The following is a 14,652-nucleotide window of genomic DNA, read 5'->3' as shown; positions in this document are numbered from 1 at the left end:
TTTATCTATTCAATTAAAATGGATGAAGTGATGCAATGAATAACCTTGCTCCATTCTGCCATACAGTTTCTCCAACCTGATCTGCTGTCACTCCCTCTGCTCCCCTTCCCCTGTCATGTGCTGATCTGTAGTCATCTCCACTCTCCCTCTTTATGCTTGTGTCACAGTTAATCTGTTATTCCATAAAGCCATAATGCTATTAGTCTGTGTTGCCACTGGAATACCTGCAAGGCTTGCCAATACCTCTTATTCCTCTATTCCAAGTGCAAAAGATTAGAAGTGAAGACTGGAGTGTCTTTGCCTCCCATTGTTCCTTGGCAGCCACGACTATTAGTAACCCATAGTGACAACACTGCAGTGGTAACGCTTAGAAGTGGTGACAGCTGGGATTGTGGGAATGAGATGTGTTGCCAGTGTAACAGCAAGCAGCAGAATACACGTACTCAGGTGGCATGTGAAACCTAACAAGTGTGTACAAGTCACCACATACGGAACATCAACACTAATCAGCACCACACTGTATGCATGAGAGAGGAGACACAGTGAAGCTGTGCTGAACCTTTTAACCTTTCATGCATATACACATTCAGGAACACATACTGTATTTAGGTTAACTGGCTTAACTGTCGACGGTGCAGCGGTGGGCCCAGCGGGTCTCAGGGGCCCATGTGGGAAGAGTTTTGACTGCTGCATTAATGTGAAGATCAATGAGTTTCTGTGCTTTTCTTGATGCTATTTGTTCTATGCTTATCAACATACAGTTTAGGCTACTGTACCTTTGTGCTGATTTGGTAGTGTAGTTAGACTGGCTGAATATTTTTGGATGTTTGACAGTTGGTGAAATTAGGCTGTGGAGGTTAGAGTCTAGGCTATGCTGTTAATTAGCCTAGATTAGTCACACTGTCTGTGATGCTGATCAAAGGCTAGTTTTTCAGGATAGGATTTGCATGGTAAACCTTTCTGTGCAAGTGTCTGGAGTGGTTTTGTGTGCATGTGCATTCGTGCATGCATGTGTCCAAGAGCATGCATGTGTATTTGGGACAGGGGTAGGGCATGGGAAAAAATTTGCACCGTGGCCCATTATAGTTATGTTATGCAACTGGGCTACATGCAAGGACTTTTATTTTAACTTGATACTTAATTTAGGGCTAAGTGCATTTTAGGCCCCTTGAACCTTCAGGGACTTCCTGGACCTCAGCTAACATTTCCCTCTTTAGTATTCTAAACTGGGTCAAACATGGCATTAACCTATGGCTGCCTAATATTATTCTGAAGCAGGGACACAGCTAATTCTGCAGCAGTATCAACAGTACAAGTCACAGATGGTGAGAATCTACAGTACTGTGACAAACACACTAGAGGCTTTAATCTGTTATTTGAAGAGTACAGTAAGGGAACAAAGAAAAACACAAACCATATCTCTTCACAGCAGGGGATAACGAGAGTGCTTAATAATCTCAATGTATTAGGATGAGAGTGAATGTGCTGCTGAGTGTGTGATCCCTAGTGGTTTAATTGTAACTTATGACCACTGATAAAGATGTAGAAGCATTCTGATACCACATTATGGAGCATGGGAGGGAATGCTGTGGAGAGGAAAGTGATGAATTAGTAACTTACAAAGTCTCAGCACTCTAGGCCACTAAACCAAAGTGACCAAACAAGGTACATTCTTTCAAGCTACTCTATCAAATTTCTTTTCAGGAGCTAGAGGGTCTAGACTCAAAACAAACTCACACCAACTGCTCTTTGCCCCCTCCTGTCCTGTTTCTTAGCTACAGCATGAACTATGGATGCTTAGTTGTGACAAACTGCACAAAAGGCAGCCTTCAGCACAAAGCAAGCATCAGCTGACTAAAGCCAGATTTATACTTCTGCGTCACTGCACGTATGCGAACATGCAGTATGTGTCTGTCGGTTGGAGATGGTCTCATAGCTGTTGGTTTTATACTTCTGAGAGCATTAATGTTCTGACTGGGGGCAACAAAGTACAGAAAACACAGAAGAAGTTAGGAAATGGGAATGGAGCTCTTATAATTTCTGTCCTAGGACTGGTATTATGGAACTTTATTAAGTGCTGATATTTTTTTCAGGCAACAAAGTAATCACTTGGATTAAGAACAGGTGGTAAGTCTAGCCAAGTGATGGCAATTTAGACATTTAGTTCAACATTTTCTGAGATGTGAGTACCCACCAGCATACCAATTATCAGGCAGCTTTGAGTCGGATTAACCAACTGGCGTGCAGGATATGCAGCTCCACACAACACATAGTTGAAGTTTGAGAGAGAGTGCGCACATTGGATCTCTGATGATCTACATTTACCCATAAACCTCATCGCTGTGTAGGTATGCACTGACATCTACATGTAGGTGTGGACAAATACAAATTAAGCTTAGAGCATCCTGGCTCTACAACAGCATTTCTGTGGCACAATTTCAAGTGATGGGGTCGACAGTTTAGTGATTTATGATTCATTGTTTATACATATTGCTAACATTGTTTGTAGAGGATGTATTTGTGTCTGTTTTGATGTGGTCCGACTTGCAGGTAATGAAAGGTCCTCCTTAGCTGGCTGCTTTAAATTAATATTCATTTTTCAAAAAGCCTTCTTATATTCTTCACTAGGTGGCGGGTGGGGCTAATTTATAGGGAATACTCTGACAACACAGTGTAGAGACGAGAAGCAGTACAGGTGAGAGACGATGTGTCTTGTCCCAGTTTCACTTGATTTATCAGCAAATGTGTAAAATCTTAGCTAATGCACCTTTTAAGGTTCCTTAGAGAGTAGAAAAACCCTAAAGCAAGGGATTAAAAACTGTTTTGCTTAAGTGCCAAAAAGGCATCATTCATAGAAGAGGTTTTTCCTCTTTTGAAAAATACACCTGCTATATAAAAAAAAAAAAAAAGCATTGCAAGTTAAAGGGGTCAGCAGTGAACTACTCAGCATTTATATTTACATAATTGGCAGTGGGCTAAAAAATTATGCTATTGCTTCAACACACAATTTTACACTGATCAAAAATTAAAACTGTACATATGGTATGCACTGTGTTAAAGGGGACAGAAACATACAATCTTAGTGTTTACTGCGGATTATTGGTTGTCTTTTTCATCTTACATGCTGATGGCTCTTGAACAGCTTGCAGTTTGTACAGTTCACGGTTTAAAAATCTAAAACTTGATTTGTTATTGTATTAACTTTACTTCACCCGTTTTTTTCCTCCTCTCCATTTCCCTCTTTATCCTTGTGCCTCTGATCCATCTCTGTTCTCGCCTTTCTCGCTTTCTTTACCCCTGCAGAGTATCTCTTTAGCAACAAGCAGCAGCCATGTTGTGGCTGTAAAATATTTAGCTGCACAGTGTGTCCCCTGTCATTTGTGTCATCTGGCTGACTTAACACAAGCATTTAGTCTTTTGAGTTCATAACAAATACTGTAACTGCCATCCACAGCATATTAATAATGTATGTGGCCAGAAAAAGTAAGTGAACCAATTGGAATGAACTGCACTTATGTCTAAACATATGATCCAGTCCTCATCTAAATTATAATAACGAACAAACACAATCTATGCACTGATCCTTTTATTGTCCACATTCACAGTGTAGGTTCAAAAAAGCATATAAATCTCAAAATGAATGATACAAACAAAAGCTAATTGGAGTCATGGGTATCAAACCTAGAGTCCAGTAAATGAAACAAGATTTGAGGTGTAGGTTATTAAAAAAAAAAAAACTGTTGATGCGAACCATGGCTCACAAAAAGAGATCTCACAAGATTTATAATCCAGAATTGTTGATTTGCATGAAGCTGGAAAGGGCTACAAAGAAATTTCAATTACTTTAAGTATTCATCAGTGCACAGTGGGATCAAGTATCGATAAATGGAGATGCTTTAGTACAGTGGGTAGTCTCCTAGGAAGTAGGCGTGCAGCTGACTCCAAAGGCACAACACACAGGGCTCAGTGTGGTAAAACAACAGCTAAAGGCTAAAAGGAGTCACTGAAGCTGGTTAACATCTGAGTCACAACATAACATATTTCTCCAGTATGATAACAACAATGTAAATGTTACACTCTGTGAAGATATGCACTATAACTTTGGAGAAAACAAAGCTGTCCTTATTTATGATAACAAAACAAATTCATGATTCCAATCACAGTATAAAAGCACAGCAACGCTACAGGTTTCACAATAAATCACTTCATTCTAACAAAAGGCTCTTTAACCAAACTAATGTCCCATATCTGGCTTAGAGATCATTTGTCAAGTTTAATTTTCATTAAAAAGCTATTTACTGTATGAACTATGGTTGAGGGCACATTTCAGAGTACACCATAATGTACAGGAAGAATTCTGTCATGGTATGAACTTGTGCATGCATGTAGATATATGTATGTGAATACCTGCTTTTATTTGATGTGAAGCATCAGCTTTGGCTGGCTGATATCAACCAGACTAAATTGGTGTATATAGTGTTTAGCAGTGCCTTGGGCCCTGGATAAGACAATCCAGGCATTTATTGCCAGTACACAGTTGCTACTTTTTCATTGTTGCACACCTCCATACAGGTAATAACTACATCCATTACAGAAGACATGAACACTTATGTTTCCTTCAGAGCTGTCTGGATGTGGGAATGGAGTGAAGTGTGATGCTTTTGTATGCAAGTGTGTGTCTGTTTGTGGGGTTGGATGTAAATGAAATGGTGCAAATGGTGAAAATGAGCTGTATCGTCATGTTGTTTTAATTGCTTTTGCAATATTTTTTTCTTTTTCCGCCCCAGTTTGCATATTGAGCTTTTTGAATTGTGTTTGCATGAATATGCATATACAATGCTCTGTTTTGTGTTTCTTTGTGTATTAACAAGCTTTTTAACAACGAGGCATTGCTAATCAATGAGAATGCAATTACAGATGTTAAAAGACTTTACTGAAATTAATTTCCTAAAGAAAACGAATGCCAGTGCCCATGCCTGCATGTACTGGTATATTGATTTTTAGGGTGATATAGGGTGGGAAGGTCGGTACGTGTGGATGAGGGGCATTTGAGGTAAGAGAAAAAGACTTTCTGTATCAGCGGGTTTGGGTGTGAGTGCATCTACATCTGCCACTGCCATTTAGAGTGCTGCTAGCCTTATTAAAGGGTTTATTAGTGAGTTCCAAAGGGACTTCCTACAAAATTGCTTTTGAGAGACAAACTTATGACTTGGGGACTAATTGAACTTTATTGCCACTATACATCGTAATAGAAGGCACAGCTTAGGGATGGAAAGCTTTATCATGCAGAACATCAGTGTGGAACTGGTTAGTTAATCCACTATTTCTCAAAAAAGACTGGAGGAAAATGTAAAACAGCTTGAATTGTTCTGACTGCAGCTCATAGGAAGGTACAGTATTCACTTGGGTGCTTACAGCAGATGCACCGTTTTGTGGCTTTTATCATCCACAGTAATTTACAATTATTCCCTTCTCAACAACACTGATCGTAACCAAACACTCACCCAGCAGTAAAAACACGAATGCAAGCGCGCAAACACACACACTGTACACAAATACAAACCTCAGCTTTGATCTTGTTGTCTCCAAAGCAGAGATGCTGTAGGTAGGCTGCTGCATTGGACTGAACCGACGGGAACTGGTGCTGTAACATCTGAATCACCTCTGGCAGCTCCGGATCTCTCCACCCAAACTCTCTGCAGAAAGACAGACAGGCAGAGACACTTTGATTCCTTTGGCACTTTAATACAGAATCTCACTGAAACAAGGGAGAGATGTCCAATAAAATCACTTCCCAGCATACCCAAAGATGCAGATATTCAAACATTTACTAACATGGTTACACAATATAAACAAAGTCAGACAGGTATGGCAGAAGATCTATGAAAGAGATTTAATTGTCCAACCATTTTTTCTATAAGCCTACAGTGTTTGTGTTGTTAAGCTCAGATATCCACCGCTTAATGAACGGCTACATGCCTGAATAGACCTGTGGAAAAGCTGATTATATCTTGTTTCTGTATAACATCAGCCTTTTTGATGCAGTTAAATTAGAAAGCCCACGGTTTGACTTCACATGGGTTTGAATATATTGTCACTTTACCCGTCTTCTAAGAGCTCAGCTTGTTTCATCCATGACTACTCAACCAGGTGCAGGCTAATTACCTCAAGAGGTTTCACCTGTGTGTACTGTTTAAAGAAGCAGTTGTACTGGGAGACTGTGACACTGATGAAGGCTGAATGGCCGAAAGCATTCTGCCTTCTTGCAGAATAAAGTGATTTCTTACCATTGAGTGCAGCCCTAATTCACAATTATTGGGTAATACAACTGGGATAACGTGCCTATTTTTCCTGAGCACGGAGGAATCCATAAATAAAAGATTTAAATGTTAAAATACAATTTGTTCTTTTATCAGTCAAAGTGCTTTTTTCCTAATGGGAGATACCCTTACAAGCTAAATAACATAGTTGAACAAAAATGAGGCAAACACACACTGAAGGCCTGATTTGCCAAAGCACCATTACATTTACTCATCACAAGCACATAAAATAAAAACAAGTAAAGCAGCAGGTTAAGCAGAAAGTATTCATGAACAGTCTTATAAATAAAAGTATTTCAGCACTTTATGACTAGATGATTCAACATAGTGAGTTGATAAAAGCTTGAAACTGTTTTTAAGTGTGACAGTGGTAGCCACTATGTCTGACTAACACAAAAGTGCGACTTGTAAAGGCTCCAAGGGAAAAAAAAATAAACAAATCACAGTATGTTCTGCATAGTGTGTGATTTTATGTTTATGTTTAATGCAAAGTACAGTGCAAAAAACAATGAATAAACACTGCAGAGATTAACTTCTGATCCAAAGTGGTTGGCAAAAGTGAAAATCGTACAGTAGAGATGACATGTGATCGGTAAGCTAAAGGACAGCAGTTTATTTCTGCATTATCCTGATGTAGTGAAGCATAAGTCAAGCAACTAAATAGAACTTTATTACAACCAAGAACTGATACTCATAAATGGTTTTGATTTGATTGATTGATTTTTCGATAAAAGGGGTAAAAAGTTAGTAGAACTGCACAGCTCAGCATTACTACTGCCTGCATGCTGTCTGTAGTGGTGGTGTGTTATGTTCTATACCCTCTACCATTAGGAGTTTGCACTCATCTGAGCACAATGGACAAAGTAAAATAAATGTTTATCCCTTTAATACCCAGCAAATGGGCTCCACTGTTGTATTATCCCCTGCTGATAATTGTTTTGTTACAGTCCCCTAAATGAGGAAATTATTTGTGAGGGAAAGTGTGGGTGAGTGTGTGCACTTGTTTGCATGATTATGTGTCTCCACAAACTAAAATTTCCTCTAATAAACACTCTGTGAACTGCTTTTCTGCCCCCCCCCCCAATGCTTTCACAAAACTGTCAACTCTCAATGTGATCTAAAGAAAAACTATGTGGAAGTTTTGTGACACAAATTGATTGGGTATTTGAAGATTGATTTTGTTGTTTCTGCTCTCATGTTCACTGGTCTGTGCAAAATACGGCTCACTGTAATCCCCATCAAACAATCGGGAAAAATTATTTGTTTTGCCTCCTAGCTCAGCTGCCCCAGACATGAAAACATGGTGAATATGGGATAATTGATCTGCCTGGGGAATTACAACTGATGGGGCTGAGGACCGTTGGTGTGTGTCTGGAGTTTTTGCAGCATAAAATGAAGCCTCAACACTGCACTCTCATCTTTGTGGGATCAAGCCAATGTGGTCTATGAAATATCTGTGAGAAGCAATGTGTTCACAGGGAGTAAACATTGGTCTCAAAGATAAAGCGGGCACCGGCATGGATGGCTTTTTATCTACTGAATGATAAGTGTTCATTCAGCCAGATAGCTGGACTGAAAGAGAAGGGTAGAGGAGAGAAGACGGAGGGATTCCCGAGGCATTTAGGGGATTTAGAAGGAGAGACCCTCAAACAACGCTCCTTAAATTACACAGCTCGATACCATCAAAGTGGGCTGTTTATGTGTGTGTGTGTGTGTGTGTGTGTGAGACCAGATTAAAATAGGATCATGATGTGTGTCCATGTGGACACACCTACCTCTGTGCTTGCTTGTGTGTCAGTTTGTCAGTTTGTCAGTGTTAGTATGAGTGTGTGCATACACACATATTATACACGTAGTGTATATTCATCTTCATCTGCCTGTATTTTTCTGTATGCAGGTATGGTTTATGTGTGTTGTGCATGACTGTGTATGTGTGTGTGTGTGTGTGTGTGTGTGTTCAAGCTTGTGTGTGTGCCATCCATCCCCTGCAGCCTCCTAGCACTGTCAGTGTAGTTAATAGAAAGCAGCGATCTGCTGATAAGATAAGCATCATGGCTCGCCATTAATTAAAAAGCCCTGGTAGTGAGAAAGACAGAGTGAGAGGAAGAGAGCAGGGGAGAGAAGGAGGTAGACAGAATGAAACAGAGGGAGGATGAGAATGAAGAAGGAGACTTGAGGGAAAACCAAAGCATTCAGAGGAAACTGGATACAACAGGCAAGAGGTAGCTGATACGAGATGGAAATATAAAAACAACTCTCATATGAGATGCCAGTCATGTCAGTACAGGTGCTAATGAGAACTACAGCCCTGGTAGACAATTCGCCAGGCGACAAGTCAATGATGTGAAACACCAGGATGCAAACAGCGAGGAATACAGCATGCAGAAGGGAGAACTGATCAAAGACACTGTGCCAACAAGACTGCAGAGTTCACATTAAATACCCACACAGGTTTAGAGGAATCAGCAACGCAATGTGCTGCAGCTTATATGTACCATATTGTTTACGTTATTTGAATATTGTATGCCTTGTGCCACATGGAACAATTTGTTCTGTCCTTTTTTAAACCTGAACTAAAAATTCTTAAGAATATATTAGACACTGTTGCTGCACAGACATCCCTGTTCCTGGTTTGACTGGTTATTTTGCCACTTCTTAAAGAGTCATCATAATGGAGAAAAATACTTTAAGGAATGGCAGGAAAGCAGTCTGACATACTGAGGATAAGGGTAGGTGACAGCAGAGTGGATACAAGGAGGCAAAGAAAGACAGAGTGGCCAAACTTTGACAGAGGAAAAAGCCTGTTCTGTGACAGTAGGGCACACAAACACACACACACACACACACGGAGGCAAAATCTGGCAAAAAAACCCCCTCAAAATTACCAGAATTGTCAAATTTCCCTCTCTTTTCATGTCCAGGTCCCAAGAGAGACCTGGGCTTCTTCTTCTAACATGGACACTGATATACAGTAAACATGGACATGTGTACTGTATGTACACACGTACAGTATAGTAAGAAATCAAAGATCATCTAATTAAAAAACAAAAAACAAAACTGAGACATCAATACATTATCCCTATGTTTCATCATTCATTCTCATGTTCCCTGTATCCCTGAACTCAACCAGTTGAAATGGCAAAGTATGAAAGGATGAATTATGTCATTGGGAATGTGAAAAATAATGTTAAACCTAAAAAAAAAAGATGAGTGCAAGTGGATCATGAAATTTAGTGTCTTGTCTTCATGAAGAAAAAAAAACTAACTGCTTAGAGGAATGGCCTTAAATATAATCACTATGAATTATACATTTATACCTGCCTCCAGACATACATTATAGTAACACTATAAAACACACCCCAATCAGATACAGTACTGTAAATGGCCAAATGAAGAACTGATGTTTGAGTTACAAAATGTCAAATCCACATCTGTATGAATACTGGCATCACGACAGGATTGGGGCTAATATAATGACAAAATCAAATAACAGTCTCGGTAACAATATTACCGGTTTTACATCTCACTGTACTGTTTATATTATTTTCTAATCTCAGTTTATATCTCCACAACCACATAAAGTGCATGATCGTACATACAATTTCAGAAACTCAAGGGTAAATGATGCGAGTCTTCTAGCCCTAATCACATCTATCAGATACTGGGCCCACAATGTGACAGCTCCACACAGGAAGCCTGTTTCATCCCACTAGCCTTAATCTGATTGGACAAGGTCTGTCATGTCTGTTAAACTGATTGGATGGTCAGGAATGGACAGACTGGCAGTGTGCATACAAAAGCAGATGCTAATTAGTACTTAAAGATCAATCTTTATTACTGTACTCTGACAGAGAAGGGATAGAGGGGATAAAAAATGAGATCAAAAAGTTGGGAAGGCTGCAGAAAGAAAGGACATGTCCTACTGCCTTGGTGATCATATTTTGATGAATGACAAATGCCTGCAGTATCTGCTATCTATTATATCATATTTTCTGTGATGTCCTGGCTCTTAAGGCCTTTAGTAATATTGCAAGGTGTGCACATGTTGTCTCCTTCTGCTAAACATTTCTCAACTGAAACTCTATTGCAGCTGAATGAACCAAACACATACCCTGACCACAGTACAGGGGATCAATGAACAGCGGGGGAAGAGAGAGGGTAATGATCGTAAGAGCATGAGAAGAAATAGGTGGATGAAATCCACCGAGAAACATATTCAGAAATAAGCAGTGGACGATGAGTGAGTCAGCTGCAATGAAAACATCATTTTGTCACCATTCTCCTTCTTATCTTCTGCTCCCCAGTTACTGATGGGCAAATGGAAACGACCCTGGTAACCAGAGATCACCTCTGTTCATGGAAAGAGAAAAGTGAGCTGTAAGTGTTAATTCCCTACAAAAGGTAAATCATAAAAGAAGCAGAGGACAGGGGAGAATGTGAGGCGATGAACAAAATGTGTTGCAGAAGGTGCAAAGGAGAGAAATGATGAATGGGATGGACAGAGGAAGAGTAGATCACCTTTCTCTCCCTCTCATTTTCCTCCTTTTTCCATCCCTATTTTCCCCCTCACTCTCTCCTCTCTCTTTTTCTCAGCCGAGACCAGTTTTTCCATGCATAGCCCATGCAGCAACAACACAAATGAAGAGAAAAATCAATATGCTTTCTTTATGGCATCTTCCACCTGGGAAAAGGAGGCTCAGGAGGTCGAATAAAAATGAACAAAGGACTGAGTGAGAAGAATGAGAGGTGTTGAATGAGACTGACTTAACAATGAATGGATCAGACAGAAGGATGATGGTAGGATAAAGGCTGCTGATGAAAGTGGTGTGTATGTTACTGGCAAGCTCAATGTAATATCTTTTGATTTGACACCATTATTTAATTATGCACTATGATAGATCAAATATTGTTACCCCGGCACTCTAGAAAGGTTCAGCTCTTACATTAAAGAAGTAAGATTTGCCTACCTACAGAAACAACAGGTTTCTAATTAAGATTTTAGAGTGAGGCAGAGGAACTCATCCAGCTGTTAACTATAGCTGCTATAGGGAAATGTTAACTCCAAAGTCAGGACCGACTGAAGAGCCTTCACATATGAACCTGACAATCTGCAATTGTTGCTGAGGACAGGCTATAGACACATTACAGAAACCCTTTTGCAAATTACAATGCAAACAAGTAAACATTTAATTTAACTACAGTTTACTTTATTTAACAAGTGCAGAAGCTACTGTAACAACAAAATGCTAAATGATGTGCAGGAAAAGGATGATCATTTGTTGGAGTCTAATTGTCACAGGCCTCTGTTATTAATGAATAAGGCTGGTCATTTTCTATATATTAATAGTATTTTCAGCAATCCCCAGACCAACAGAGATTTGCCTGTTCTCACTGTTGATGTCCGTCGGTCCTGGATTATCATATTTGTCTGCAGCATAGACCTCCATTGTTGTTCAAAAACAATTAAAAACACGTCAGGGAAACACACCACTGCACCGGTTGACATGTTTCCTCATTATAAAACACAAGCCCCTACTATCTGTTAAGAATATCCAAAGATCTCATGCATGGATACTTGACTCTTTGCTTAACTCAGATGCTGTAAAAAAGTTATGGCCGTTCGGAGCCTGTGGGGAAATATTTTTAATAAATATTAGGATCTTGTGTTTCGTAATGAGGAAATGCCAACCATTGCAAAGATGTGCCTTACTGGCATGTTTTTAATCAGTTTTGAACAACAGTGGAGGTCCATGGCACAGATGAATAAGGTAACCCAGGACAGACAGGTTGACAGATATTAATCATGAGTAGAGTCAAATCATCATTGGTTTTAGTCTCTGTACTGTATGGCAAGTGTTTAAAATACATTCCAACTTTTATCAAGACAGTCCATGTCCATTTTTCTGCTCTCTTTGACAATGTAGTATTATATTAAGATAAAGTGAATGCTGATGAAAAAAAAGTAGTAAAAATACTAATTGCATTCCTTAATGTGATGACTAAAGGTTGCCGTTATCAATGAAAAATTACTCAAGCTGATTTGCAAACTAAGTATGGTTCACCTGCTTCCTAGTCTTTTCTTAACAGTATGATTTCCAAGTAGAATAGTCCACTGCACATATAATTCTTATACAAGTCCTAAGCTAGTAGGAGGGGTGATTATACACAAAGTGTCATATCTTTCTCTGGGAACAGCAAGTTTTTGAGTGTTCCTTTAGATTGGCTCTGTTCTTTTTACTGCCCAAACATCATCAGGTTACAGAGGTTTATGAATGTTGACTTTTTCTACTCTTTGCCCTTTTGAAAATATGCTTTGGATAAGTGTATCTTCTTGAAAAATGTCACTGAAGAATGTGTTTGTATGGCAGGCGTAGGTGGCACTGGTGAAGGGGAACATTAGTGTGCAGGGCCATGGAGCGATTTGCCAGGGTAAGGGAAACAGAAATGCGGGAACTAGTCCTTGCAATTAGCTGAGCACACAGAATCGGATGCCTAATCGAATAGGGCATTTAGCTGACAGACAGGTGTTCATTTATACACACACACACACACACACACACACACACACATAGCATATTGAATAAATATACATGTGATGCAGTTAAGCAAAGGCACACATATAAACATTCAATATAGCCCACATACACACAACTACAGAAGTGCACACCATTGCATATTGCATATGCATTAAAGACAAAAAAACATACACTCTTACTGTATATCTACAAAGAGGTTAAAATACACACACCGTCACATATTTGCTGATCGGTAACTTTCAGCCCGGTGGCAATATTCTCCTGTTACACAGTGCAATTTCTGGATGTTTACACAACCAAACAATAGGCCAATGAAACAATTCAGTCACACACTTATTCAAGGGCAAGTAGAAGCTGAGGTGACTTGGACCATTGTACTGTATCACACGCCACCCCCATTAGTACTGAGTTATTTAATGGACTCTATCTAAAGCAGGAGCAAATCATATCTGGTATCCTCACAACATCTAAGTAGTTGAAAAACAATGTCATTGTAAGAAATAATGTAATGTTTTCATGCTGCTACCCTCATTAGATTGATTTGTGTAATTTGTTTTTGTCCAAAGTAACAATAAAGACGTTTGCTGTGCATCTCACCACACACACTGTAGGTCTGTTTGTTTTTACTTTATGTTGAAACAGGAGAGATGATGACTGAGTATCATGGTATTCATTATTATCATACTAGGATCAACCATCCAAATCCAGGTATCTAAAAAGATTTTTTTTTCTTTTGATGCCCTAAAAGGTCCAAACACCATTAGCAAAGCTTATTTAAGATTCTGTTTGAGAGGGGATTTTTGTACCCTGATTTAAAGCTGAGGAATTCCAGCCGCCTTTAAACTGAGATGGATATTTGCACTACAGTGATGCCTGACAAGGCCGAGAACCACCCATTTAAATTTAGTCATGACGCCAAGACAAGTGAATAAACTGACCAATCAAATTTACATCCACTGCACTCAGCCAATCAAGGTGGAGGGATAATATTAACCTGGAAGATGAAGGAAAGTTTGCTGAAAAATTATTGCCCCATTGTCTCTTAAATTGCAAGCTGAGATGCAATCATGCCAATGAGTCTGCTCTGGCCCTTGAATGGCAAACAAGAAAGGTGCAGCTATTTCTACTGGGAAGCTGCTAACAAGGATGCTTGCCTATGGATGTGTGTATATGACCAATCCATGGACATCATACACGAATTATTCATATTTTTTCTGTTATGTTAATAATCTGTGTTTATCATAAATGTATAAATTCCATTATACATGATAACTTCACCTCCAACAGATGGACACAGATGTAATTCATTCATCTGCTGTTAGACTCATATTACAGAGCCAGACATTTACTAGCTGTCACTCCAAATTTCAGTAATTTACATGGTGGGAACCAGAATCTCATCTGTGAGGCCGAGTCGCCACAGTGAGTAGTAACCCCCCATCACACACGCACACTAATTTTGCTTCTTCCTTTATCTGCATTTCCCCCCTTTCTCTTGCACACAACTTTACACATCTGTGAATCTTTCCAACTGCCCACACACACTCATTAAGTGCACTTCTTCAACGAGGCATCCCACTTACAGTGCCTTGCGAAAGTATTCGGCCCCCTTGAACTTTGCGACCTTTTGCCACATTTCAGGCTTCAAACATAAAGATATAAAACTGTAATTTTTTGTGAAGAATCAACAACAAGTGGGACACAATCATGAAGTAGAACGAAATTTATTGGATATTTCAAACTTTTTTAACAAATAAAAAAACTGAAAAATTGGGCGTGCAAAATTATTCAGCCCC

At 39.4% G+C, this 14,652-nt stretch overlaps 1 protein-coding gene across 1 annotated transcript in view; it reads right to left on the bottom strand.

Annotated features, from left to right (window-relative positions):
* ctnnd2a (catenin (cadherin-associated protein), delta 2a) overlaps window positions 1-14,652 on the bottom strand; it is a 228,182-nt gene that overhangs the window by 69,223 nt on the left and 144,307 nt on the right. Inside the window, exon 9 of the mRNA XM_020606459.1 lies at window positions 5,564-5,696. Coding sequence (XP_020462115.1) covers window positions 5,564-5,696 — 133 coding nt within the window. The remainder of the gene's footprint in view (window positions 1-5,563; window positions 5,697-14,652) is intronic.

Source organism: Monopterus albus, unplaced genomic scaffold, assembly GCF_001952655.1.
Source record: "Monopterus albus unplaced genomic scaffold, M_albus_1.0 scaffold78.1, whole genome shotgun sequence".
Classification (NCBI taxonomy): domain Eukaryota; kingdom Metazoa; phylum Chordata; class Actinopteri; order Synbranchiformes; family Synbranchidae; genus Monopterus; species Monopterus albus.
This window is presented reverse-complemented; position numbering and strand designations above follow the sequence as displayed.